Consider the following 26,676-nt stretch of genomic DNA (forward strand, 5'->3'; position numbering starts at 1 on the left):
CCTCCTTGCCTTTCCAGTTAGTCTCCTTCCCTCAATAGAAGCAACCACTGTTCTGATTCCTATTTTTAAATTGAAAATTATTTCACTACCATGCTGGTCACAACACTGCCATAAGTCTTTGGATGCTGTTAATATATTTTCATTGTTTATTATTTCAACTACTTAATAAGGATTCCAGATTCTTGGCATTTTAAGGTCAAGTCTGTTTATTAATCTGGTCTAACTCATAGCCTCTGATTGGTGTGCTAACACATATGCACATGATTAGGAAATCCAAATAGTAATTCGGTTTTTTTGGAATACTTTTGAACTCTAGTAACCTATTTAAAAATTAATTCCTGGAATCCCAACCTTTATATTTCCATGGCAAGTCACTAACAGTATCTCAATCCTCAATAGCCTGTGCAAGTAGGCAGGGGGAAGTAGTATTCTTTTTTTCTTTTTTTGTAGAAAGAGTGAAACATCTGTTTGTTGTTCCACTTATTTATGCATTCATTGGTTGATTCTTGTATGTGCCCTGACCAGGGATCAAATCCACAACCTTGGCATATGGGACAACACAATAACCAACTGAGTTACCAGGCCAGGGTGGGAAGTAGTATTCTCAATTTACAGTTGAGAAAAAGATTCAACAATTAATTGACTTATACAAAATCCCCTTCCCATTAGCCAGTGGTGCCAGAGCTAGATTTTTATTCTTTTGCTCATTCCACAACTCTAGGCTGCATGTACATAAGGCAAGAGCCAGCTTGTATTCCAAACTTCAGTTTCCTTGTTTCTTCTCTGAATGTTCATAGGTAGACCATTCCTTCCATCCTCCAGCATAGTGCTGAGACCTGAAAACATACATCAAATAGTGCTGTAAACATTTTTTTTTTTTTTAAATGTATTTTATTGAGTTTTTACAGAGAGGAAAGGAGAGAAATAGAGAGTTAGAAACATCGATGAGAGAGAAACATCGACCAGCTGCCTCCTGCACACTCCCCACTGGGGATGTGCCCGCAACCCAGGTACATGCCCTTGACCGGAATCAAACCTGGGACCTTTCAGTCCGCAGGCCGACGCTCTAACCACGGAGCCAAACCGGTTTCGGCTGTAAACATTTTTTACTGCTTCATAAAACAAGGTTGATGAAAACTAGTGATTGAGAGATGCGATGGCTACTCACTATACTGTTTAGAGTAGACTACAAGCCTATTTAAAAGATTGTGTTACTTTTGAGCACTATGAAAAGATAGAGGCTCTAACTCTTGCTATACTGCCATTACTAATAGTGTAAGAAATTCAGTAGACCAATAACATAATACATATGAAGCATTACAGTATATATGCTTCACCTACATACCTGGTAAAGCCCAAAGATATTGCTGTGTCCAGAGCCTTCTTGCTTCTCAGGCCAGCTGCACAGGAAAATATTAGACTGTCAGATTTGGATGGCTTTATTTCATTATACTTCTCCTTGAAGTCTTCTGGGTTCATCTGTAGAGCTTCACCTACCTCATTTACTGAAAGAAAGAATCTCAATTAAATTTTATCTACAGTAAATTGGCTGAATATGTATTTTTTGAAATGAATCAGATTAAGATACATGTCACTTACATGGTATATTGACAGACCCAGGGATTTTTCCACACTCAATAATTTCACATGTGTTTCTAACATCAATTAACATAATTTTTTTGGAATTCAAGAGGTTTTTCAGTTCCTTATAAGTTACATCTTTATAAACAGCAGTACAAAAATTGTGCCAGTTTCCTTTTATTGAGTTCAAACCTGGAAAGAATAAAATAATATAGGCACCTTCAAAATGGTATCACTATTAGTAGCTGAAGAAATTTTTCCCCTGGTTCCGGTCAGCTAACTACTCAATCTTTTGACTTTACTAAACTATATTTAATGGATGTACTTTTTACACAGCCTGACTGAGCAGGAAGATACAACTCTATCTTCCTGCCCTGCATGCTTAATGGCTGGCCTTATGCCGACTCCATATTCTACTCCCTCCAAGCCCCTTAATTGGGGTGGGGGTGGAGGTGGGAAGGACTTGTAAATACACATAAAGCATTTGACAACTGAATAGTGTGAATAATATGTAAATCTTACCCTGATCTAAGTTACAGTATTAAAATTTTAATATCATTTTTCCTTACAAATTAAGATAAGTCATGTTAGATGTGGGGGCTTTACATTTGAAAGCACTTGTAAGTACTTAGTGGTACTGTTTCTATCTCTCTTAAATAATTAGCAGCATAATAAGGTAATGGATAAATAACCCATAAGACAAAATAAAAATTCTATCAGTCCATACTGATATAAGGATATAATTAAATAAATGGGGAGAAGGGATTGCTTCAATCAATAAATGTAGAAGGAATGATGGAAACAGTCATCATTAGGTAAACACCCAGTAATAATTGTTGCAGCATAATTTTTCAAACCTTATCCTCCTCCTCATTCCTTCACTGCCCCAATTACCCTACCCTCCAGCTATATAAAAAATATACAAGCCCTGATTTCTGGTGGCCAGTGGGGCTTACTCATTTAGTCCCACATGACTGGGTACATCTGCATACAAAGCTGATGCCTGAGGGTCTGGCATCCAGTCAGCCCGAGAGTCACCCTTTTGGGACACTGACAGGTCTTGGCATATGTTCAACTACTGGGAACTATTAAAGATGTACTGAGCCCTAGCCAGTTTGGCTCAGTGGATACAGTGTTGGCCTATGGACTGAAGAGTCCCAGGTTCGATTCCAGCCAAGGACACATACCCGGGTTGCAGGCTTCACCCCCAGTGTGGGGCGTGCAGGAGGCAGCCAATCAATGATTCTCTCTCATCATTGATGTTTCTATCTCTTTCTCCCTCACCCTCTCGGAAATCAATAAAAATATATTAAAAAAAAAAAAAGATGTACTGGGCTGCTTGGACAAGCACAAAGGTTTGAGAGTCAACCAAAAGCTGAGGCAGTGCTGAATGACAAGACAGTGATGAGGCCACTCCTTCAAGCTGGGAGAGGGATTGTTTCATCTACTATATTCAGCAATTCCATTTCTAGGTATTCAGAAAAAAACAAAGATAGTATTTCAAAGATATATGCACCTGCATATTCACTGTAGCATTTACAATAGTCAAGATATGGAAACAATCTAAGTGCCCATCAACAGATAAATGGATAAAGAAATTGTGATATATACATATATATGGAATGGAATATTACTAGGCCATAAAAAAAAGAATGAAATCTTGCCATATGTATGTAACATGGATGGACCTCAAAAACTACATTAAGTAAAATAATCCAGAAAGAGAAATACAAATACTGTACAATGTGTCTTATATGTGGAATAATCTATATGTATAAAGAGGTAATATGCTAATTGGTCCTAACGGTGTCCTAGTCACGACACGACCGTTCAACAGGTTGCGCACGCACAGGAGCTGGTGAGCGGGGGATGGGGGTGGGGACTTCTGCCCCCAGCGGAGGCATGTGCAGGCCTGCCCAGCGCTAACATCACACTGCCTCCTGACAGGCATGTGCAGGCAGGAGCGGTGGGCAGGGACACAGACGGGGGTGGGGGGGAAGGGGGCATGCCTGAGCCGCCACTGTGCAGCTTAAGCAGGCCCAGAGCGGACACAGACATTTTTTGTGCTGAGGGGACTGGAGTCTGTATTGATGAAAACATCTTGGCAGCTGCGGCGGCTGGCAGTGGCAGCAGCAGTGGGGTTATGGGGGTGGCCCCCTCCCCTGATTAGCCTGGTCACCTCCCGCAGAGGGAGGCCAGACTGTGGCTTAGGCCCGTTCCCCTGGGGAAGCAGGCCTAAGCCGTCAGTAGGGCATCCTCTGAGGGTTCCTGGACTGTGAGAGAGGGATCCTCCCCCGCCCTCCCCCAGTGCACGAATTTCATGCACTGGGCCTCTAGTGTGTGTGTGTGTGTGTGTGTGTGTGTGTGTATAAATAAATAAATGAGTTATACTATTTCCAAGATACCATCTAAGTAGAATTTCTATAAATCTATGATTAAAACTTTTTTCTTTGCCAAAATAGTGATAAATAGTAAAACACCATTATATCAAAGCTTGTTATTACCCAGATATTAATATTTATATATACACACACAGACACACACACACACAAGCTCATAGATACAGTTTGTTGGTTGCCAACTGTGGGCAGAGGATGGGGGGGGCGGGGAAAGGGGAAGAAAAATAGGTAAAATGTGTGTTTTTTCAGATTAAATAAATTGAATAAAAACTTTTTTAAGGGAATTGTCACTATTAAAAAAGCAAAAAATAAAATCCTACCTGTCAGGCATCAGCCCTGTCCTAACAACCAGCATCTTCACCCTGATGTCTACTATGAAATATCCACAGGTCAATGGAGGCAGGGATGGGGGTGAGTGTATTGATCTGATGGCCCGATCCTCATAGGAGAGACCCCACTCACCACCACTGCTTTCCTAGCTCATCGTTCTTGTTCTTCCAACATTAGTCATCTCTGAATGTAGATGGTAGTGAAGGGTAGGATCACCTGACCTTCCTACATGTGTCATAGCAAATTCTGGTACTGTAGGTATTACTTGTGGACTCCTGGCTATGAGTGAAGTCAGTACCTCATGGAATGACTTTGAAAGTTCATATGCCAAGAAACCCTAGCTTTAAAAATGGAGAGAAAAACTCAGTACTTTCTCCTCATTCATTTATATACAGAACAGATGAATATAGAAGCCTTCTGTGAAGCAGTGCTTGAGCAAGGAAGAGCAGTAGTGTGTATGTGATTTTATGCCACTTGCCTAGCTATTTGAGCTAATGATTCTCAATCTTTTAAGGTTTGTGGGGTTTTTTTTAGCCTAAGTTCCTGATTTATACAATACATGAGTTATACTATTTCCAACATACCATCTAAGTAGAATTTCTATAAATCTATGATTAAAACATTTTTCTTTGCCAAAATAGTGTTAAATAGTAAAACACCATTACATCAAAGCTTGTTATTACCCAGATATTAATATTTATCAGATATAATTAATTCCCTTGAAATATATCAAACATATTAAACAAACATGGATTGTAACACAGAAAAAAAAATAGTATACATGTGTCCTATCTACATTTTTATAGTAGTAAGAGCAGGGGTTTTAGAGTCAGATAAACCAGCTTTAAATCCTGGCTTGACCAATTAGTTCTGTAACCCTGGACAGATTACTTAAACTCTCTGGGATTTAGTTTATTATTTGTAAAATGGGAATACTATTACTTAACCTTTTAGAGTTGCTGTGAGGTTTAAATAATCTACACAGTACAAACAGTAAATGTCTAATTTCACTTTCCCTCCATGACCTATGCACACTGTTTCTTCTGAAGGGAATACCTTTCTCCCTCATCTCTACTTGGTACACTCTTACTCTTCTTTAAGACCCAGTTAAATGCCACTTGTTACTCTGATCCAAAAATTATACTTCTAGGTTTCTATTCTAGTAAAAAGCTTGTACATATACACAAAGAGGTAGGTACAATGATAATTATGGGTAGTCTTTTTATAATAAAAATTTGGAAACCAAAATGTTCATCAACAGGGGACTGAATAAATAAACTGGTTATCCATACTATGGAATATTTGCAGTGTTTAAAAGAGTTATATGTGTTGTCATAAAAAACTGAATACATAACAGGAAAAAATTACAGAAAAATATGCACGGTAAATCACATTATCCTATATAATAAAAGCCCAGCAACCATAACGGCAGAACAACCACTCAACCAGTCACTATGAGGTGCACAGGCCATCTCTTGGTCCCTTTCCCTGGCCGGCAGGCTCCTATCACCTGATGGCGAACGGGGACCCGGGGGTGGGTGGTAGGGGATGCAGGGTCCCCAGGCCAAGCCCGCCGCCCCACTGGTTGCGCCACACACAGAGGGCGACCCATGGCAGGGGTGGGGCTGGCGAGTGGGCAGGAACAGCCAACCTCTGGGTTCCTCCCCTCAGCTGGCAGGCTCCCATCGCCGCATGGCAAACAGGGAACCACAGTGAGTGGGGGGGGGGGCATAACTGGCAAGCGGGTGGACCCCGGCAGTGAGGCTCCAATCGCCCAATGGCTAATGGGGAAATGGGGGTGGGTGGCAGGGGATGCAGGTGGCCCCAGGCCAAGGCCCCTGCCCCACCGGTCCAGGGGTGGGATGGGTGAGTGGGCAGGAACAGCTGACCTCTCAGTCCCTCCTCCCCAGCTGTCAGGCTCCCATCGCCTGCCCGATGGCAAACTGGGAACCCGGGTGAGTGGCAGCGGGGGGCGAGGTGGCTGCTGGCAGCTGGGAAAGATGGCCCTGCTCGAAGGCTAGGCCTAGGGACTATACCCACGCACGATTTCGTGCGCTGGGCCTCTCGTAATATAAATAATATATAAAATGTGATTTATAACATAGAGTTCTATTGTATGTAACATATATATGTAGTATTTTAAAAATATACTTTTATTGATTTCAGATAGGAGAGGGAAAGGGAGAAACATCAATGATGAGAGAGAATCATCAATTGGCTGCCTCCTGCACACCCCACACTGAGGATGGAGCCTGCAACCTGGGCATATGCCTTGATAGGGAATCAAACCATGACCTCCTGGTTCATAGGTTGAGGCTCAACCACTGAGCCACGCCGGCCGGGCATATATGCAGTATTTTATGTGTATATTTATTTATGTATACTCATAGAAAACTGTTTAGAAAGATTGGTAACAAGCCATATCTGGGGAGGAGAGTGGAATGGGAGGTTGTATAAAGGACACCCATGCTGTGCTTTATTGTTTTAATGTAATCAAAATATAATCATGTATTACTACTAGAATTTTTAAATGAAAAGGCACCTTTTCTCGAACTTTTCCCAACTCTGGTAGAGTCAGTTGTTCTTTCCATTGCAGTCTCACTAGACTGGGCTGTGTGTGTTGACTGTGTACTTGTGTCTATCTACCCACAAATGGTAGAGAACTGTAGAGGCTGTATCCCCAGGAGGCCTGGCTGAGAAGGTGCTCAATAAATAACTGTTGAACAAAGGCAAAACCAAACTACAAAGAATCTGCATAGAAAAAACACACATCATAAACCGAAGGATTTCCCAACAGTTAAAATGGAATACTTGAGCCCTGACTGGTTTGGCTCAGTGGATAGAGCGTCAGCCTGCGGACTGAAGGGTCACAGGTTCGATTCTGGTCAAGGGCATGTACCTTGGTTGCGGGCACATCCCCAGTGGGAGGTGTGCAGGAGGCAGCTGATCGATGTTTCTAATCTCTCTACCTTCCTCTCTGTAAAAAAAAAAAAAAAATCAATAAAATATATTTTTTAAAAAATAAATAATCATTGTCAAGTTGCTTCTTACTGGGTGTTCTTAAAAAAAAATGGAATACTGTACTGGGGGGACTGGGGGGGGACGGGGGAGGACGGGAGGGGGGGGGGAGAGACAGTGGTATGCCCGGCCCCTGTACCTGCGTCCACAAATAACAGTTGTTGCCAAAGGAGAGGCAGCATATAAAGCGAAGAGAAGGAATGGAGGCTGGCGCTGAGTCCTAGACCTACCACCACGCACTACCTTTGCTCTGTCTTCTCTTTCGCCATCTGTAAAACCAGGGTGGCACTTTTAGAGTTCTAACTGCTGTAATTCTAGGTGAATGTCCACCGAGCCATCAGCGCTGCTCTCCAGTGGGTCACAAGTGGAACTCAAGGCTGGGCTCGTCATTCCGTCTCTCCCGCTGGCTCGCTTCCCGGGATCGCGAACGGCCTTTATTAGTCAAGCACCAGTATGCTTACAAATGCCTTCCCCGCGAGCTCCCAGGCGCAATGTGTCTCCCTGCGTCTCCAGAGCAGCCCCAGGCCCCAGAAACGCGGGATCTGCCGGAACAAGAACGGTAGGGCGCTACACCCCCAGGTGCCGAGAGGTACGGTGTCACTTTCAGGGGAGTCTAAAGAAGCGAGCACCCCCGCCACCCTTCCCTGCCCTGCCCTTCCCGGGACCCGAGGTTAGGCGCTCCTCCACGCCCCACCGACCGCCTAGCTCACCCCGCAGCGCAGGCTCCCCGGACCCGAAGACCGCGCGGCGCGCACCCGCGAGCAGCAACCTCTGCAGCGGCATCGCGGGCTGGCGCAGCCACCCGACCACTGACCACTTCCTCCTCCTGCTCCGCCTCCTCCACCCTTCGCCCCCGCCAGCCGGGTCGGGCTCTTGAGCGCCCCCCAGCCGGGTGCCGGCCGAACCGGGTAGTGCCACAAGGCCTAATCGCTGACCCACACGTGTCCCGCTTGAGCATTTAAAATCCTTTGGAAACTGGCTGGTGTGGCTCAGGGGTTGAGCGTCACCCATGAGCCAGGAATATGCCGGGGTTGTGGACTCATCCCCAGTCGGGGGCGTGCAGGAGGCAGCCCACGATGTTTCTGTCCCTCTCTCTTCTGCTCTCTGAAATCAATAACATTTAGAAAAAGAAATCCTGGCGCTCCCCGGAGCCCGCCTTTCCCGGCAGGCTCTTGTGGGCGTGGCGGCGCCGGCAACATGGCGGCGCCCCAGGCGGTGATGCTTCCGGACAAACTAAGCCACAAAAAGTACAGGGCCGCCCTGAAGAAGGAGAAACGGAAGAAACGCCGTCAGGAACTCGCTCGATTGAGAGACTCAGGACTCTCACAGAAGAAGCAGGAGGAAGAGGAGGAATCTTTTATTGAACAACAAGAAGAGAAGCTGTTGGAGATAGAGAGGCAAAAATTACATGAGGAGTGGTTGCTGCGGGAGCAGAAGGCACAAGAAGAATTCAGAATAAAGAAGGAAAAGGAAGAGGCAGCTAGAAAACGGCAGGAAGAACAGGAGAGAAAGTTAAAGGAAGAATGGGAAGAACAGCAGAGAAAAGAGAAAGAAGAGGAGGAGCAGAAGCTACAAGAGAAGAGAGAAAGAGAGGAGGCTGTGCAGAAGATGCTGGAGCGGGCTGAAAATGAGTTGGAAAATAGTGCCACATGGCAAAACCCAGAACCACCCACGGATGTAAGAATAATGGAGAAAGATCGAGCTAACTGTCCATTCTACAGTAAAACGGGAGCTTGCAGATTTGGAGATAGGTGTTCACGTAAACACAATTTCCCAACATCGAGCCCCACCCTTCTTATTAGAAGCATGTTTACAACATTTGGAATGGAGCAGTGCAGAAGGGATGACTATGACCCTGACGCCAGCCTGGAGTACAGTGAAGAGGAGACCTACCAGCAGTTCCTGGACTTCTATGAGGACGTGCTCCCTGAGTTCAAGAACGTGGGGAAGGTGATCCAGTTCAAGGTCAGCTGCAACTTAGAACCTCATCTGAGGGGCAATGTGTATGTTCAGTACCAATCGGAAGAAGAATGCCAAGCAGCCTTTTCTCTGTTTAACGGAAGATGGTATGCAGGACGACAGCTTCAGTGTGAATTCTGCCCAGTGACCCGGTGGAAAATGGCAATTTGTGGTTTATATGAAATGCAGCAATGCCCAAGAGGAAAACACTGCAACTTTCTTCACGTGTTCAGAAATCCCAACAATGAATTTTGGGAAGCTAATAGGGACATCTACCTGTCTCCAGATCGGTCTAGCTCTTCCTTTGGTAGGAACTCAGAGAAGAGAGAGAGAATGGGCCACCATGATGAGTACTATGGCAGGCCCAGGAGGAGAAGAAGCCCCAGTCCGGCCCGTTTCTATAAAAGAAATGGAGAATCTGAGAGGAAAAGAAGTACCCACAGGGATAAGAAGTCTCACAGACACACAGCAAAAAGTCGAGAAAGACACAGTTCACGAAGTAGAGAAAGAAAAAGGGACCGCAGTCGGGGCCGGAGCAGCCGGAGCAGCCGGAGCAAGAGCCACCGTAGCCGAAGCAGGAGCCGGAGCCGGAGTCGGAGTCCAAGCCCTTCTAAGTTCAGAAATTATAGTGGGAGAAGGTCAGGTAGTAGAGACGGAATTATTCATAGTCCCAAATCCAAATAAACTGATTGTGTTTTTAAATTAAAAAAAACAAAAAAAAAAAACAGAAAAAGAAATCCTTTGGAAAGAAGCTAATTTAATTTTTATTAAGGAGAGATAAAGTTAATTTTTATTAAGGAGAGATAAAGTTTAAAAGTAAATACATGCATGGACAGACAATAGTGCGGTGAGGAAGGGGTCAATGGGGGGAAAAAGGGGACATCTGTAATACTCCTTTCAACAAGAAATAAATTAAAAATAAATAAATAAGAAGTAAATAAGTTGTATTAATAAAAGCAAAAAAACGTAGAAAGTAAGAAATATACCAAAGATAATATTTAAAGATTTAAATACATTTCTCCAATTTGCTTCAACGGGATTCTAATATTATAGATTAAAGCAAACTACGTGGAGGTTGTTCTCAGAATTGCTCTTGGCTCCGATAGTTCCATTGATTTGAGTGTTATGATAATCTCATGCTGCCATCTTTTCCCCACCACTTGCTGATATTTGATGATATTTGGTGATAACTTTGTCAGGGTTAGGGTGCAACTACTTTTTAAAAATGTGTTAGTTTCCAATTGTTACTATAATACATCACCACAAGTTTGCTGGCTTAAGACAATATAAATTTATTATTATCCAGTTATATAGGTCAGCAGTCTCACATGGCTAAAATTAAGGTGTCATCAAGCCTGTGTTCCTTCTGAAGGCTCTAGGCGAGAATTTCTTTCCCATCTACGAGAGCAAGCATGACAACTCGCGGACCGTGGGCTGCACGTGGCCCACAATGAATATTTCTGCGGCCCAGCCAATATAACAGTATGTAAGAAACTTTTTAAAAAATATATATTTTGCTGATTTTTTAGAGAAGAAGGGAGAGGGATAGAGTTAGAAACATCGATGAGAGAGAAACATCGATCAGCTGCCTCCTGCACACCCCCTACTGGGGATGTGCCCGCAACCAAGGTACATGCACTTGACAGGAATCGAACCTGGGACCCTTCAGTCCACAGGCCGACACTCTGAGCCAAACCGGTTAGGGCTGTAAGAATGTTTTAATAAAAATTTTGTAACTTAATTTTTACAATATCCTGTTATACATAATTATTAATAACAAACTACAGTGTTCGCTAGTGACAGATTACTATAATCATGTCGCATTCATTTCCCTTTTGCGCCTTACATGCAGGTGCACCATTTCTCTCCACTAATACTAGCAGCGAATATTTTAGCAGCTGATTGCTACATCATTAGTCTTAGACTGACTTGTTTGGTGTGCGCAACAGGAAATATTTTGCTTTCGAAGAAGAAGAAAAATAGGTTTATTCGCGTTACGCTTATTAATTTGTGTAGTAAGTCAGTGTCTGGTAAGTTAATGTTCAAGAAAAAATATTAATTTTTATTAAAATGTTCTATTATTTTATGTTAACGATTACTCATTTATTTCAGCCCTTTGTATTCAGTTGTCTCTATAGAAATAAACCTACGTTTCTATGAAAATTGAAGCTTTTGTTTTTTTGCAGCCCACATAAACTGAAATCTTGTTTATCTGGCCTGTGTTAGCCTTTGAGTTTGACATGCTTGTAGAGGCTGCCCGCGTTCCTTGGCTAGTGGTCCCCTTCCCCATCTTCAAAGCCAGCAGTTTAGCATCTTCAAATTTCTCTCTAACTGTGACCTGATTCTGTTATACATCCCTTCTTTTCCTCTGATCCTCTTGCCTCCCTTTTTTTCTTGTTTTTTAATTTTTTTTAATCCTCACCACAGGGTATTTTTCTATTGATTTTTAGAGAGAGTGGAGAGGAGAGGAAAAGATAGAGAGAAACATCGATGTGTCTCAGATCGATTGGTTGCCTCTGGCAGACACCCTGACCAGGGCCTGATGGAGCCTGCACCCAAGATCTATGATCTTGACCGGAATTGAACCCGGGACCCTTCAGTCAGCAGGCAAATGCTCTATCCACTGATAGAGCCTTTTATAAGGACCTTTGTCCTTACACTGGGACCACTCAGATAATCCAGGATAACCTCCCATCTTAAGATTCTTAATTTAGTCACATCTGCAAAGTCCTTTTGCCATGTAAGGTAACATACTCACAGGTTTCAGGAATTAGAACACTTTGCGGGGCGGGGGGGGGGGGGGGGCATTATTCAGCCTATCACATAAAGTTTCTTATTATCTTGTTTTAAATTTATTCTTAACTTGGGTTCCAAGCATACTTGGAACTATATTAAGAAAGCTATACTTAAATGTGAATTTATTCACAGTAGGAATTTAAAAATTAATGTCTAAATGGAATTATTAGTGTCCAAGCACCCATATCTTTATAAATGCCTTCCCATGTTAATTTCATTAAACATGTACTTTTCAATTGTTCCATTTTCAATAATTTAATAATTATTAAAACCACTTCAGATTTCTATGCCAATAACATCACTTACGATTATTTTTTTCCAAATCATTTGGATCTTAATCATAGTCTCTATGTAATCTATTTGGTGGATTAACTTTGAACCAAGATGTCATTATATATTGCAGATTCATGTACTCTCCATGGCATCCCCAAGCTGTCTTGAATATGCATTATAAACTATCAGTTGTATGGACACAGACATGAAAACAATGTATATGTCTCCATGAATCACCTTTAATGATTTATGCTTTGGCAAGAGCACACATTACTAAACAGCTTTTTCCTAATGTTTATGACTAATTATTTGAGAAATATGTTTCTGTGAGATTTTTTTTCTGAAAAGGTGAATGTGTCCTTTCATATCTAGCACAGTGCCAAACTTGCTTTATTTAAGAGTTCTTAGAGCATAAAGATGTTGTCAAAAGAGATTGCTCCTCAGATGAGTGTCAAAGTTCTTCCTTCAGAGAGAGTTAGCAAGGCTTAAAGTGGGATGAAAGGGAAAGAAATCATTTAACTTTCTGGGAGAGGACTACTAATGCTAAGTTGATATGAACGATTAATTTTCAAACAACTCATTTTCTTTTTCTTTGCTCCTTTTTTTTTGGGGGGGGGAGCATAAGACAAGTAGGAAGGAAAGGATTATTAAAAAGAGTTGAGGTTTTTCTCATTTCTTTCTAAATCCACTTCAAGCCCCTAGATATTTTTTTTAATCAAGTGAAGAATTAGGAAATGTTTTGCCTTTCATACAACTTTTTTCAAAAGAGTTTCTATCAAAAATTAAAATTGAAATCAATCTGTTGGCTCAGCATTTCCATTGTTAATAGTCTACAGAAAACATTTCCACAAGTAGGCAAGGAAAAATGTACATTAATAAGGGAATAATTGGAGAGGGGAAAAAAAAGTGATACATCCATTCACTGATAAAAAAATGAGGCTACTGTGAAAATATGTCCAAGATATACTGTCAGGTGGAAAAAAAATCAAGTGTGAAATAGAGTGTAGACTTTAATGTAATCCGTGTTCTCTTTTAAAAAATGGTAATTATATAAAAATATGGTTTCCATACACAATGTAAACATTTAGTAATCTCCTTAACCAAATTCTCTACATGGAAATAATTTTTATTTCATAAGAAATGAATTGGAGTTTTGTTGTTATGTTTTGGTTTATCTCTAATATCTTTTGACTCTTAATCCAAGGCTCTATTCATAAGGCCAAACCTGACCCATGCTGAAGAACCTGGAAAGATTATAAGAATTGTAGAGCTTATCCATAACTAGCATTAATGTTTGCAATATCATTCTGATGCTGGAGGGCTCACAGGGAGGCCAAGGGAGGCCTCACCCCAGTGACAGTGTCCAGGTTCTTGTCACTGGGCAGGAAAAAATTCAAGAGCGAGACAGAGAGAGTAAACAAAGCACATAAGATTTATTAAAGTACATTCTCAAGAAGGAGTAGAGTGTGGGCCAACTCAGGAAGTGAGTCCAACCCATGGAGTCTGGGTGGAGGTTTCTACCATAGCAAGGGGAGGGAATGGAGGTGGCTAGTGGTCTCTGATGCTGGGGGTGGGGGCCGGGGTGTTCCTTGTGCAACTCATCTCAGTCCCTCCTCTCTGGATGGGGGGGTTTCTGGAGGGCAGAGTTGCCTCAAAACTAGGCCCCAAAACTAAGATGTAGGTAAACGTGACTGCTAATTTTGGCTGAGACTAGTTTTCGTTTGTCTCAACTATTTTTTTTTAATATATTTTATTGATTTTTTACAGAGAGGAAGGGAGAGGGATAGAGAGTTAGAAACACCGATGAGAGAGAAACATTGATCAGCTGCCTCCTGCACACCCCCCACTGGGGATGTGCCCACAACCAAGGTACATGCCCTTGACTGGAATCGAACCTGGGACCCTTCAGTCCGCAGGCCAACACTCTATCCACTGAGCCAAACCGGTCAGGCTGTCTCAACTATTTTTTAAAAAATACATTTTTATTGATTTCAGAGAGGAAGGGAGAGGGAGAGAGAGAGAGAAACATCAGTGATAAAAGAGGATCATTGATCGGCTGTCTCCTGCACGCCCTCTACTGTGGATCGAGCACGCAACCTGGACATGTGCCCTGGACCAGAACGGTACCCAGGACCCTACAGTCCGCAGGCTCTATCTACTGAGCCAAACCCGCTGGGGCCATCTCAACTATTTCTTACTCAGCTATTTCTTAGCCTTGAGTTCCACTTGTGACCCACTGGAGAGCAGCGCTGATAGCTCGGTGGACATTTCATTACCCAAAGGGGAGGGGGTCAGTAAGGGGACAGGTGTCTGGCCACAAGTCAACCCGTAGTGCCCTAACCTAGAAGGGGAGGGGAGGGATAGAACCTGGGACTCTGCTCCCTTGCTTCAGTTCAATCGAAATATTTCCAAACCAGCTACGTTTACTAAGCATATGCAATATGCAGACCACTTTAACGGGTGATCTAAATTTCAAGAGGTATAGGTGTAGATCAAGAAGTTCCCTGTCCAGAAAGGAAATAAGAAAGATAAGACAATCACAATGAAGAAAAGCAAGGTAATGTATGATGGCTGTCAGATGTGACTTGGTTGTACAGTGTGACGAGGAAAGGAAGAGGCTGTCCCAGCAGGTGTGCAGCAACAAGGGAGATTTCATCCCGACCCTGGGAAGACCGAGCTGCGCACTCCAGGCTGCTATTCGAATCCAAACGGGAGCCCTGCGCTATTATTTTAAGATCAGCGGGCGCCGACCGGCTCTGCCCACGGAGAGAACGCAGGCCTTACCGCGCCGGGCCAGCCCTGTCCACGCCCCGTCCGGTGCGCAGCTCCCCAGGGCGGTCCCCGCCCGCCCGCCCGCCCAGACCTCCGGTCCGCCCGGCTCCCGGCCCCGCCCCCGGCCCCGCCCCCGCCGCCGGCGGGACGGCCGCGCAGGCGCAGTCCCTTCTGGTGTGGACCCGGAGGCCCGGCCCGGCGGGTGAGTTGGGGCTGCGGGGTCGCAGCTGCTCGGTCTTGGCTTCCGCGACCCTGACCCCCAGGGGCGTGATGGGCCTGGGAGAGGGGCCCCCCTGCGCCCTCCCGTCCTGCTGATCTCGGAGGGCGCCGGGCGGTCATCCAGCGCCGTGTGGTCGCGGCTGAGCGGGCCCGGTGTCCGGGCGGCGGCCGGAGGGGCCGGGGCGTCCTGGCGGGAGAGGGGCCGAGTCCCCGCCTCACCTCGACCGGGGCGCGCGGCGGCCCAGCGCCCCTCTGGCCCGGCCTCCCTCTGGCATTCTCTCCTCTACGACGCATTTCCTCCGAAGAAACGGGGGGTGTTTGTGTTCGTGACCGGGGGCCGCGTGTCTACAGGGTCTCTGGCTGCAACGCGCAGTGTTGGGAGCCCTGGAAACGGACTGCCTGGGTCCAGATCACCCTCCCCCCCCACACCCCCCCACAGCCACACACACACACACACACACTTCTTGGCTCCGGGAACCCTGCCCGTCACTTAATCTCTGTGTACCCCGGTTTCTTCAAGTGTAAAATGGGCGAAATAATAGTACCCTACCTCGTAGGGTGGTAGTGCGGATTCCCTGGGCTTAGACGTGCTTGGAAGCGAGTGTGATGCTCAGTAAAACTGTGTAAGTGCTGTTCATCTCTTTGAGCCTGGAATCTAAAAGGAGAGTTGTGTCCCAGTTTCCCCTCCCTCCCCCAACCTGGCCTCCCGCCTCTGAAAATAATTGCTCAAGAGTAAGAAAAATATTTTTCTTTAAAGAATATGGGCTTTTTTTTTTTTTTTTTTGCATAACCTGCTTTTAAAAAATTAAACATTCCTAAACAACTTAGTTGTACATCCTACATTAAAGAAAAGAACAGATGTTAGAGTAATGCTGACGTTGAAAACTGAGAAAAATGGTCCGAAAGCATTTGTGCTGAAAGGAGCACAGTAGGCCTGAGCTTGCTGTCTTTTTAGAAAGGCTCCTTTCTGCGAGGTTAGCGCTTGTTTGGTATCTGGCAACAATATGGTTTATGCTTTATAATATGGTTGCGCTGAAGTTATCAGCTCCCATAGAAATCCTGGGACTGCGAGTCTGTAATGGGCTCCCCTGGGCAAAAACATTGCACAGACATTTTGCTGGATTTGATTCCTTCTGGGAGGGAGAGAACATAAAGAAGCCTACACATGGATACCTCCAGCCTTTGGCGGTATCTTTTTCCATTATGATGAGGCGGTATTTTCATACTACATTGCCATAGTAAACGTGATCTATGAGTACAACTAACTGCTGTATATGCCGAGTTTTGTGAGTTGCTCTAGTCACTAGTGAATCTCCGAATGTGAGGGTGGTCTTGGAACACCCCAGACACAATACTGATAGAAAGTATTTAAAGCTCTAGTAATTGGACTCGTCTTTTTGCTCTAAAGGGAAATTGAAAAAAGAAAGGCATACAGATAAGTGATTGCTGAACAGTAGGTTACTGTCCAAAATGATTCTGTACTAGTATGTGTAGGCATATTGTATATATCAGGAAAATCACTGGAAATTGACATTGCCAAGTTACGTTTGAGTCAGTGTTTTTGGGAAAAACAAAAAAGTCTGTCTTTTACAGATTTTAGATAAAATACCCGGTTCTTTTTTTTTTTCTTTTTTTTTATGTGTTAATGTTCTTCTTTATTGAGGGTTTATCTGTGCATTTATGGGCCACTTTTCCTGGATTCTTTTAGTTATGTCTATCTCTTTTTTTGGGACATCAACTTAACATAGTTGGGGGTAAATTTGTATATTTAGGGGTGGAAAGATCAGATTTGCCATCTGATTATGTCTCTTTCAGTAAAGTAGAAAACCAGGTTCTATTTTGAGGAGTAGGGAAATGGAAGAGTTGGAGGTTTGGGAGAGTGAAAAAGGTTTCAAGTGGCTGTGTGAGGATAGTTGACCAGAAAGAATAGTAGATAATGGCATGTCTTCATGCATTTGAGATTGGGTGTGAATTTAGTGGACCCACTCTGCTTTCTTAGGAGACTCTCCTGCCCATTTGGATGCAGACATTGAGAAAGTGGTTAATTGTGTTCATCTAGGATTGGGGTTTTGTTAGAGCAGTGATGTACTCATTCAGGCTATGCATACATATTCTGTTCCTCTTGGGAACGTGATAAGGCTGCATTCTTTGTATACGCTAACATCCCCGCTCTCTATGTCTACTTGAAATGAGTTGCCATCTGACTTGTTTTGCCCAGTAAAATATGAGCAGACATGACACGTGTCACTTCCAAGTGACGCTTGAGGAACCAGCACTCCCATTTGCCAGGTCTCCTTTCTCCTGCCTGCTGTAGTGATCCTGGGAACACTTGTTGAGATGCAGCCTCCTGTGAGCCCGGTCACTAAAGGAGAGCAGGAGTGGCTGGGCAAGGAAGCTGGAAGAACTCGAAGTTGTGGTCAGAGAATGGAATACTTGAATTTTGCAAAGCAGGACTGTGGGGCTAAGCGGATGAGGAAGTGGGAGGTAAAAGGCAATCAGAAATGAAGTGGTCAAGGAACTCAGAGGCCGTGTGCATCTCTGTGACCTTGAAGGCCTTAATGTTTTGCAGTTCAATATGGTGACCCTTGGACTTAAATAAATTACTCATAAAATGACTCACAAAAGCTCCCTAACGTGGACATTATATAACTAAATCAAGATTCAGAATTTATTACTGAGTTGAAAGATTCTTGCACCTTGATCAATAAAAGCAAATAAACAAATCATCATGAATATTACAGTGTAGCTGAGCCATGGAGCAAGGTGATACTAGATAGGACTTAGGCTAAGCTACTTTAATAAAGACACTAGCCCTGACCGGTTTGGCTCAGTGGATAGAGCGTCGGCCTGCGGACTCAAGGGTCCCAGGTTCGATTCCAGTCAAGGGCATGTACCTTGGTTGCAGGCACATCCTCAGTGGGGAGTGTGCAGGAGGCAGCTGATCGATGTTTCTCTCTCATCGATGTTTCTAACTCCCTATCCCTCTCCCTTCCTCTCTTTAAAAAATCAATAAAATATATTAAAAAAAAATAAAGACTCCAAAATATAGTGGTTTAAAAAAATTGCATAACTTGTATCTAAAATCTTTAGAATTAACTGAGTTTTAAAGAAACATAAGAGATAGAGTTAAATAACACCATGAGGAAAGAGTCAAATTCAATGCGGGATATTATAGTCTTGCTATTGAAAGTGGACCCCCAGCACTGGCTTCCCATTGGGAGCTTGCAAAGGAGGCAGAATCTCAGGTCCTGTGACAGTCTTGTTTAATCAAAATCTACATTTTATTTATTATTTTTTTAAATTTTATTTTGTTTAAAGTATTACAAATAGTAGTACATATGTCTCCTTTTAAAATCTACATTTTAGCAAAACCTCCAAGATGACTCATGCACTGCCCTGATCTCTTAAAAAAGCCAGTGTCTTAGGAAAGTAGAGCACTGTTAACTTTCCATCTTTTATGGGAAGATCAGTTGTCAATTAAAAAGTACTAAAGTGACATAACCAATACAAAAGCCTTGATTGAATCCTTATTCAAAAAACCAGTATAGAAGACACTTTTGGGTCAGCGGAAGAAATTAAATATGTTAATTTTCTGAGATGTGATGTGATTATATAGGAGAATATTGTTATTCTTAAGAGATACATGCTGTCTGCAACATTCAGATAGTTCAGCAAAAACAAACATACAACCCTGGCTGGTTTGGCTCAGTGGATAGAGCATCAGCCTGTGGACTGAAGGGACCCAGGTTCAATTCTGGTCAGGGGCACATACCTGGGCTGTGGGCTCCATCCCCAGTAGGGGGCATACAGGAGGCAGCCAATCAATGATTCCCTCTCATCATTGATGTTTCTCTCTCCCTCTCTTTTCCTCTCTAAAATCAATAAAAATATATGAAAAAAAATCCCCAAAACAAACATATAGGTATATATGTCTATATGCACATTGCTATTTAGATAAAATAAGTATGGCAAAATGTTTTAGTGGGACTTAGATAGTATATGGGTATTCATTATATTGTTCTTTTAATTTTTGTGGAAGTTTAAAACTTTTCATAATAAAAAAGTGGGAGCCAGGCCAGTGTGGCTCAGTGGTTGAGCATTTACCGATGAACCAGGAAGTCACGTTTTGATCCTGACCAGGGCATGTGCCTGGGTTGCAAGCTCAATTCCTGGTGAGGTGTGCAGGAGGCAGCTGATCAATGGTTCTCTTTCATCATTGATGTTTCTCTCCCCCCTCTCCTCTCCTCTGTGAAATCAATAAAAAATATATTTTAAAAAATAATTTAAAAAATAAAATAAAAAGTGGGGGAAAGGTAGAAACTTATTTCTCTCTCAGTAGCCTAGCACTAGGTCATACAGAAAGGTGGGGTGGTTCTACTGTGCTTGGCACATGGCTTCCATTCCTGGTCCATTGTAGCTTTACCAACTCCTACTATCTCCTAGCTACTGTGACAGACAGGGCAAGGGGAGCACCTGACTTAGAAGCAGCACTTGTTCCATTGATCAGAACTTTAGTTTTTCATTCACCTAGATAGCATATATCTAGGGAGTAGTCGGTAAAAGTCACATATAAAGTGCCATTTTATGTTGGTTTAATAAAGACTTTTTCGTTCCAGCTGACTCTCCCCTCTTCCTCTGTTGATATAATAGACCAATTAAAATGGAAGTAATCTCAATTTTAATATGCATTAAGTATAATACATAAAATTTTATTTTTGAGGATTAAATTATATTCATCCCTCCCCCCCCCCCCCCAACCTTTTCAGTAAATAACAGATGCGGGTGAAAGAGCCTTCCAAAGTTTTATCTGAGAAAGCCAAAAGAAGTAAAAGGCCGACAATACCTCATGATGAAGACTCTTCAGATGACATTGCTGGTACGTTGTGACTGGCCTCCTAAATAGTGTTCCAGAAAAGAAATAACATACGTTTTTTATTTTATTTTTAAATTACAGTTTACATTCAGTATTATTTTGTATTGGTTTCAAATGTACAGCATAGTGGTTAAACATATACTTTTAATTAATAAAATCTTTTCTCTTTGTTTTTACCATTTTCTGTGTAAACATAAAAATAAGTTTGTTTAGTTTCAAAAGCTGCTGTTGGTGTTTTTATTGATATTTTGTTTAGTTGATAAAGTAATCAGAAGTGGCTTATTTTTGTCATTGCCCTGTTTCTCATCGTCTATTAAAACCAGTGTTTACATTGTTACAGAATTTACCAGGCGACTGGAAAATACTCACACAGGAGTACTCGGAGATACAGGAAAAAGCCATTTATTTCCAGATGTACTAGTACTGTGACTTAGGGGAGCCTGTTTCCAAATCCTGAGCAAACCAATATGGAGGAAGCTTTCCCTTTATACCCTTTGGTTTCTTTGTCCCCCAAATATGGATCAGACTTCCAGACCTTTCGTGGGCTTTGCAAAAAGCCCCATGTGTTAGGATGGGGGCCCTGAGACCACACCTAAAGGCCTGGCCTGGCGCCAGCGCTGATAACCCCCTCCGAGGGTTGTGTATTGTTCATGGTTTAAGGCCTCTGTAAAATGGGAATACTTAGGTAAACAGGTCTTGCAAGACCAGATAATTAAGGAAGGGGCAGTGACTAGACCAGGGGTGGGCAAACTTTTTGACTCGAGGGCCACAATGGGTTCTTAAACTGGACTGGAGGGCCGGAACAAAAGCATGGATGGAGTGTTTGTGTGAACTAATATAAATCAAAGTAAACATCATTACATAAAAGGGTACAGTCTTTTTTTTTTAGTTTTATTCATTTCAAACTGGCCGGATCCGGCCCACGGGCCATAGTTTGCCCACTGCTGGACTAGACTATAGGCTAACAGGAATGTGCATGAGGGATACTAATTAACTAGGTACAGAGTCAGGCTGCTGTCTCCCCCCGCAGAAAATGACTTATTTTCCTCATCAATGTCACTGAGGTACAGATGATCCTGGAGAGCTGCTGGCTTTAGGACCTGCATTAGCCTCATGCCTTTGGTTTTGGCCTTGGAGGATTTTCTTTACTTTCTTACCAGTTAGTTCAGCTCTTCATTTAAAAAGATGTCTTGAAGCCCTAGCTGGTTTGGCTTAGTGAATAGAGCGTCAGCCTGTGGCCTGAAGTGTCCTGGGTTCGATTCTGGTTAAGGGCACATGCCTGGGTTGCGGCTTGAAACCCAGTGGGGGGCGTGCGGGAGGCAGCTGGTCAATGATTCTCTCTCATCATTGTTTCTAGCTCTCCCTCTCCCTTCCTCTCTGAAATCAATAAAAATATTCTATATAATAAAAGGCTAATATGCAAATTGACCAAATGGCAGAACAACCGGTTGCTATGATGCACACTGACCACCAGGGAGCAGATACTGAATGCAGGAGCTGCCCCCTGGTGGTCAGTGAGCTCCCACAGGAGGAGCCCCCTCAGCCAGAAGCCAGGCTCACGGCTGGCGAGCGCAGCGCCACTGCGGCAGTCCTAGCGACCCCTTTGGGGATATCTGACTGCTGGCTTAGGCTCTAGCTAGAGCAGACATCCCCCGAGTGCGAGAGGGCACAGGCCAGACTGAGGGGACCCCCCGCCCCAGTGCATGAATGTCATGCACTGGGCCTCACCCTATCTAATAATAGAGAAACATGGTAATTAACTGTAACTTTGCTACTCTTCCCATTGGCTAATCAGCGAGATATGCAAATTAACTGCCAACCAAGATGGCGGCTGGCAGCCAGGCAGCTGAAGTGAACAGGAGGCTTGCTTGCTCCAATGATGGAGGAAGCCAAGGTTCCCCGCCTGCCGCTGCTGGGCTCTGAGCTGCAGTCTAAGAAACAATGTTGCAATTATAGAAGCTAAACAATCCCCAGAAACCTGCTTTCAGCCAGCCAGCCTCGGAGCTGGAGCTGAAACAGTGTTTCAATTATAGAATCCAAACAAACCCAGAGACCTGCTTTCAGCAGCCAAGGTCTCAGAGCCTCAGAGCTAAAGCCGGCTCTCAGTTCCAGTGACAGCCATAGAAGGTAAATAAATCCCAGAATAAAAAAAAAAAAAAGAAAAAAGGAGAGGTTGGGAGCTTCAGTCGCCCGCCAGCCTGAAAACAGCCCTCAGCCCCTCACCCAGACTGGCCAGGCACCCCAGTAGGAACCACCACCCTGAAGGGGGTGCAACCAGATGCAAACAGCCATCATCCCCTTATCCAGGCTGGCCAGGCACCCAAGCGGGACCCCCCACCCTGATCCAAGACACCCTTCAGGGCAAACCAGCCTGCCCCCACCCGTGCACCAGGCCTCTATCCTATATAGTAAAAGGGTAATATGCAAACTGACCCTAACAGCAGAATGACTGGGAATGACTGGTCACTATGACACACACTGACCACCAGGGGGCAGACACTCAATGCAGGTGCTGCCCTCTGGTGGTCAGGGTGCTCTCACATGGGAGGAGCTCTGCTCAGCCACAAGCCAGGCTGATGGCTGCCAGTACAGCAGTGGTGGTGGGAGCCTCTCCTGCCTCCTCAGCAGCGCTAAGGATGTCCGACTGCAGTTTAGGCCTGCTCCCTGCTGGCAAGTGGACATCCCCCGAGGGCTGCCGGGCTGCCAGAGGGATGTCTGATTGCCATCTTAGGCCCAATCCCCCAGGGAGCGGGCCTAAGCCAGCAGGTGGTCATCCCCTGAGGGGTCCCAGACTGTGAGAGGGCACAGGCCGGGCTGAGGGCCTCTCCTCTCCCCCCCGAGTGCACAAATTTTTGTGCTCCGGGCCTCTAGTGTGTGTGTGTGTGTGTGTGTGTGTGTGTGTGTATATATATGTGTGTGTATATATATATATATATATAATGTTTTTAACATATTATTTTCATTTTTACATGTTTTATAATCTGGATAATGTTTCAGGATAGCTAAATTATTGAATTGAAGAAAGTCTGAATTTTATCTTTAAATAGTCTCTTGTTAATACGGTTTTCTTCAGGGATTCTGATTATTCTTATGCTAACTCTCCTTTGCCTGTCTTCCTTCCATAGTTATCATTTTTTTTCTAAAATCCTCTAAAACTCCTCTTTCCTTTTCATTTTGCTTGCTGTTCTTATTTTTATCCTTTGGTGTGTTTTCAGCAGTCACCTTATGTACTTGAGTTTTGCCTTCATTTTTGTGGTTTTATTATGTTTTTCTTCCACTTCTTTCCTGAACTCTGCTAGTTACTTCCTGTTATTTTACTACTGTTTGTATTCTCTCTGCTTCTGTTTTGTGTTTTTATTTCCTGGCAGTGATTACTCTGCCATGATTTTTCATTTCCTTTCTTCCTTTATCTTATGTTATCTCAGCCTAGAATTTGCATTTTTTAATTTTTTACTTTGAATACTCATTTTTTGATGTAGGGTTGCCTTTCTTGGGCCAGTAAGTTTTAGAATATTTATGCTGGAAGGAGGGCCAGAGCACTGTTGAGACCTAACAAGAATTTTGAGTTTTGAGTCATTTAGCCTTTGCTTCTTTCCAACCACCAGGATTATGCAGCACTGTTGTTTGTTTGTTTTTGAATCCAAAGTATCTCTCTTCCCAACTGCCATATAGAGACAAGTCTGTTCCTTGCAAATATGGCTGGCTTTTTTGTCCCCCCCCCCCTCCGCCCCCCACTGAATGAGAAAGTCTCTACTTGTGCTTCTTCTGAAAACAAAATTGAATATAGGGGAGCCCCTGTTGGTGCAGCACAGAGATTTGGGTTTTGTTCTGTGTCTGCGAAGTATACGCCATTCTCTATGAAAGCCACAGCTGCAGTATTCTCTCTGCCTCCTGTGTGTACTCCTGTTTGATCTCTGCTGCTTCAAGGTGGGGGCTCTTCCTCTGACTTTGCGACTTGGATATTCAGCTGTATCCTGGTTTCACTGAAAATGATGTTTGTTACTTTTTCTTTTTGTCCTTGGATATTTTCTGGGAGGAAAAAGAAGTGATGATTTTTATGCCACTATTTGCAAGCTGGAAGACATCCTTATAAAGTTTTTTTTATTAATATTTAAAGTAGAAAACATGGAGATTTGGATTATTGTTTTAGATTTGTTAATGTGAAACAACTATAGACTTTAACACATTTTTATATTTTTATTCAGAAATCTCTAGAGGGCCTACTTGTCAGATGAAATTTAGATAATTATATGACTAAAATTATAGAAAACTGCTTATTAACACACAAGGAATTTTTTAATATTCCCCTCCCCCCAATATGGTTCCATTTAAACACTGGTTAGCTCTCGAAGGAAAACTTCAAGCTTTTAAATTTTCTTATACTTATAAAAAGTATATATGGTGAGACATTTAAAAGCTAATTGACTTAATTTAGGGGCCTGGGACGTATTTTAAAAATCTGACTAAGTAAATTTTAAATAACTTACTGGCTTTATCTAATAATTCATGAATTGGTTAGCATCCCATCTAGCAGACAGAAAGGAGCTCCAAAATGAAAGTCTTTTATAGGCAAAAGGGAGCAGGACAAGGAGGTTATACTAGCAAAAAGCAGGTTTGTGTGGCACGACCACTTTCCTTTAAGGCAGTGGTTCTCAGCTTTCCTAATGCCGCAACCCTTTAATACAGTTCCTCATGTTGTGGTGACCCCCAATTTCATTGTTACAAATTGAACATAATTAAAGCATAGTGATTAATCACAAAAACAATATGTAATTATATATGTGTTTTCCGATGGTCTTAGGCGACCCCTGTGAAAGGGTCATTCGACCCCCAAAGGGGTCTCGACCCACAGGTTGAGAACCGCTGCTTAAGGGTTGATGGGTGTCCTTGCAGATTACCTCACTAGTGCTGACCACGTTATTCCAGGTTGACTGCTTTAAGATTCCATTCCTGGTTTAAAATTCCTTCCCAGAGGCAGAAACTGTAATTAAGTTAGGAATTAAGAACTGAATTGGTGACATGGGGCTTTGCATAACTGACTCCATTTTGGTCTTGTCTTTTTTTTTTAATGTCTTTTTATCTTGAATTCATTAACAATTTCAGTATTAGAAATCTGAATTATAGAATCAGAGAATGGTTAAGTTGTAACCTGACCAGATCCCATCCCAAAGACGATATAGGAGGTATGTGGAATGATTTTACTCTTAGAATGTTAAAATATAAAAACAAACAAAACAATGGCATGTGGTAAAACCATTTCTAGGTTTTGTTTGACAATGGAAGAACATCTTTATTTTTCAGGAAAGACTAAGACTGTCACCTTGGAATTCTATATCCAATGAAAATGTCATTTAAAAACAGAACCAAATTGGTTTGCAACCAAAGAAATATTTAGAGAATTTTTCAAAAGAACTGAACTGCTGCCCTGGCTGGTTTGGTTTGGTGGTTGGAGCATCAGCCCCTGGGTCGTGTGTTTGATTCCCAGTTGGGAGCGTGTGCCTCATTTGTATGTTCTCTTTGAAGAAGTGCCTATTTAGGTCCTTTGCCCAGATTTTAATTGGATTGTTTGTCTTCCTTTTGTTAAGTTATATGAGTTCCCTATATATTTTGGAAATTAACCCCTTATCGGATGTATCATTGGCAAATATGTTCTCCCATGCAGTGGGATCTCTTTTCATTTTGTTGGTGGTTTCTTTTCCTGTGCAGAAGCTTTTTGTTTTGATGTAGACCATTTGTTTATTTTCTTTTTAGTTTCCTTTGTCCCATTTCTAGCCCATTTGCAGGTTTTGAACTTGAGTGATTATTTATTCGTCCCCCCACCACACACACCGAACAGCCCTTTCTTAATGGCATGCATCCTTGTTTTTCAAACCTAGGACTTCAGACATACTTCAGATATAGTTCAAACATACTCCTTTATGTCTATTCTTATAATTTGCTCTTGGTGTAAAATGAGGAGTTTTAATCTTTTACCAGATTTATATATTATTTCTGTTAAAATTGTATTTTATTATAAGTAACTTGTCAGGCCCTAGCTGGTTTGGCTCAGTGGATAGAGTGTTGCCTGCGGACTGAAGGGTCCCAGATTCGATTCTGGTCAAGGGCAATGCCTGGGTTGCGGGCTCATTCCCCAGTGGGGGGCTTGCAGGAGGCAGCCAATCAATGATTGTCTCTCATCATTGATGTTTCTAGCTCTCTTTCCCTCTTTGAAATCAATAAAAATATATTTAAAAACAACAAGTAACTTGCCAGGAATCACATTCTTAGCCTTCAGGATGAAATGGAAGTAATGTTTAGGCTGTCTCTAGTTAAACAGTAGGTGAAAAGGAATGCCTCTCATTTTGAAAGGGAAGTGGAGAAAGTTGAAATGTACATACTCTTTCTGTTTCCTTCTTCAAGTTGCTCAGTCTCGGTTTGATTTTGGCAGGTAGTTATAGCTTGGTGTTTGGAATATTT

General features: G+C 43.0%; 3 protein-coding genes across 13 annotated transcripts in view; 2 read left to right on the top strand and 1 right to left on the bottom strand.

Moving 5' to 3' along the window:
- Positions 1-670: 670 nt before the first annotated feature.
- TSTD3 (thiosulfate sulfurtransferase like domain containing 3) lies at positions 671-8,323 on the bottom strand. Of its 6 annotated transcripts, XM_036316622.1 has the most exons (6): positions 8,039-8,323; positions 7,572-7,597; positions 1,600-1,773; positions 1,498-1,505; positions 1,346-1,400; positions 753-836 (listed from the first exon to the last, which is right to left on the bottom strand). In XM_036316622.1, the coding sequence occupies exons 1-5, from the start codon at positions 8,284-8,286 to the stop codon at positions 1,392-1,394; spliced, it is 465 nt and encodes a 154-aa protein (XP_036172515.1). In that variant the 5' UTR covers positions 8,287-8,323; the 3' UTR covers positions 753-836; positions 1,346-1,391. The 6 variants fall into 6 exon arrangements, with proteins under 6 accessions (XP_036172510.1, XP_036172511.1, XP_036172513.1 ...); XM_036316617.1 differs by having other exon boundaries at positions 671-836; positions 1,346-1,505; positions 8,039-8,301; XM_036316618.1 differs by lacking the exon at positions 7,572-7,597 and adding an exon at positions 7,210-7,287 and having other exon boundaries at positions 671-836; positions 1,346-1,505; positions 8,039-8,145.
- A 59-nt stretch (positions 8,324-8,382) lies between these two features.
- LOC118659925 (U2 small nuclear ribonucleoprotein auxiliary factor 35 kDa subunit-related protein 2-like) lies at positions 8,383-10,026 on the top strand. The gene has a single exon (XM_036316612.1). The coding sequence runs from the start codon at positions 8,526-8,528 to the stop codon at positions 9,969-9,971; it is 1,446 nt and encodes a 481-aa protein (XP_036172505.1). The 5' UTR covers positions 8,383-8,525; the 3' UTR covers positions 9,972-10,026.
- A 5,229-nt stretch (positions 10,027-15,255) lies between these two features.
- Positions 15,256-26,676, top strand: part of USP45 (ubiquitin specific peptidase 45) — a 61,246-nt gene continuing 49,825 nt past the window's right edge. For all 6 annotated transcript variants that reach the window (XM_036317146.1, XM_036317148.1, XM_036317149.1 and 3 more), the window contains exons 1-2: positions 15,256-15,330; positions 20,114-20,223. In XM_036317146.1, the coding sequence (XP_036173039.1) occupies positions 20,124-20,223 (100 nt within the window). In that variant the 5' untranslated portion in view covers positions 15,256-15,330; positions 20,114-20,123. The remainder of the gene's footprint in view (positions 15,331-20,113; positions 20,224-26,676) is intronic.

Source organism: Myotis myotis, unplaced genomic scaffold (genome assembly GCF_014108235.1).
Source record: "Myotis myotis isolate mMyoMyo1 unplaced genomic scaffold, mMyoMyo1.p scaffold_m19_p_7, whole genome shotgun sequence".
Taxonomy (NCBI): domain Eukaryota; kingdom Metazoa; phylum Chordata; class Mammalia; order Chiroptera; family Vespertilionidae; genus Myotis; species Myotis myotis.

Excerpts from the sequence above, each read along its gene's own strand:
- LOC118659925 (XM_036316612.1), top strand. The coding sequence starts at position 8,526 with ATGGCGGCGCCCCAGGCGGTGATGCTTCCGGACAAACTAAGCCACAAA.
- TSTD3 (XM_036316617.1), bottom strand. The coding sequence starts at position 8,286 with ATGCTCAAGCGGGACACGTGTGGGTCAGCGATTAGGCCTTGTGGCACT. Across the intron at positions 1,774-7,571 it reads AAAGAGAAGACAGAGCAAAG|GTTTGAACTCAATAAAAGGA; the intron begins GTAGTGCGTGGT and ends TATTCTTTCCAG. Across the intron at positions 837-1,345 it reads ATATCTTTGGGCTTTACCAG|GTCTCAGCACTATGCTGGAG; the intron begins GTATGTAGGTGA and ends GTATGTTTTCAG.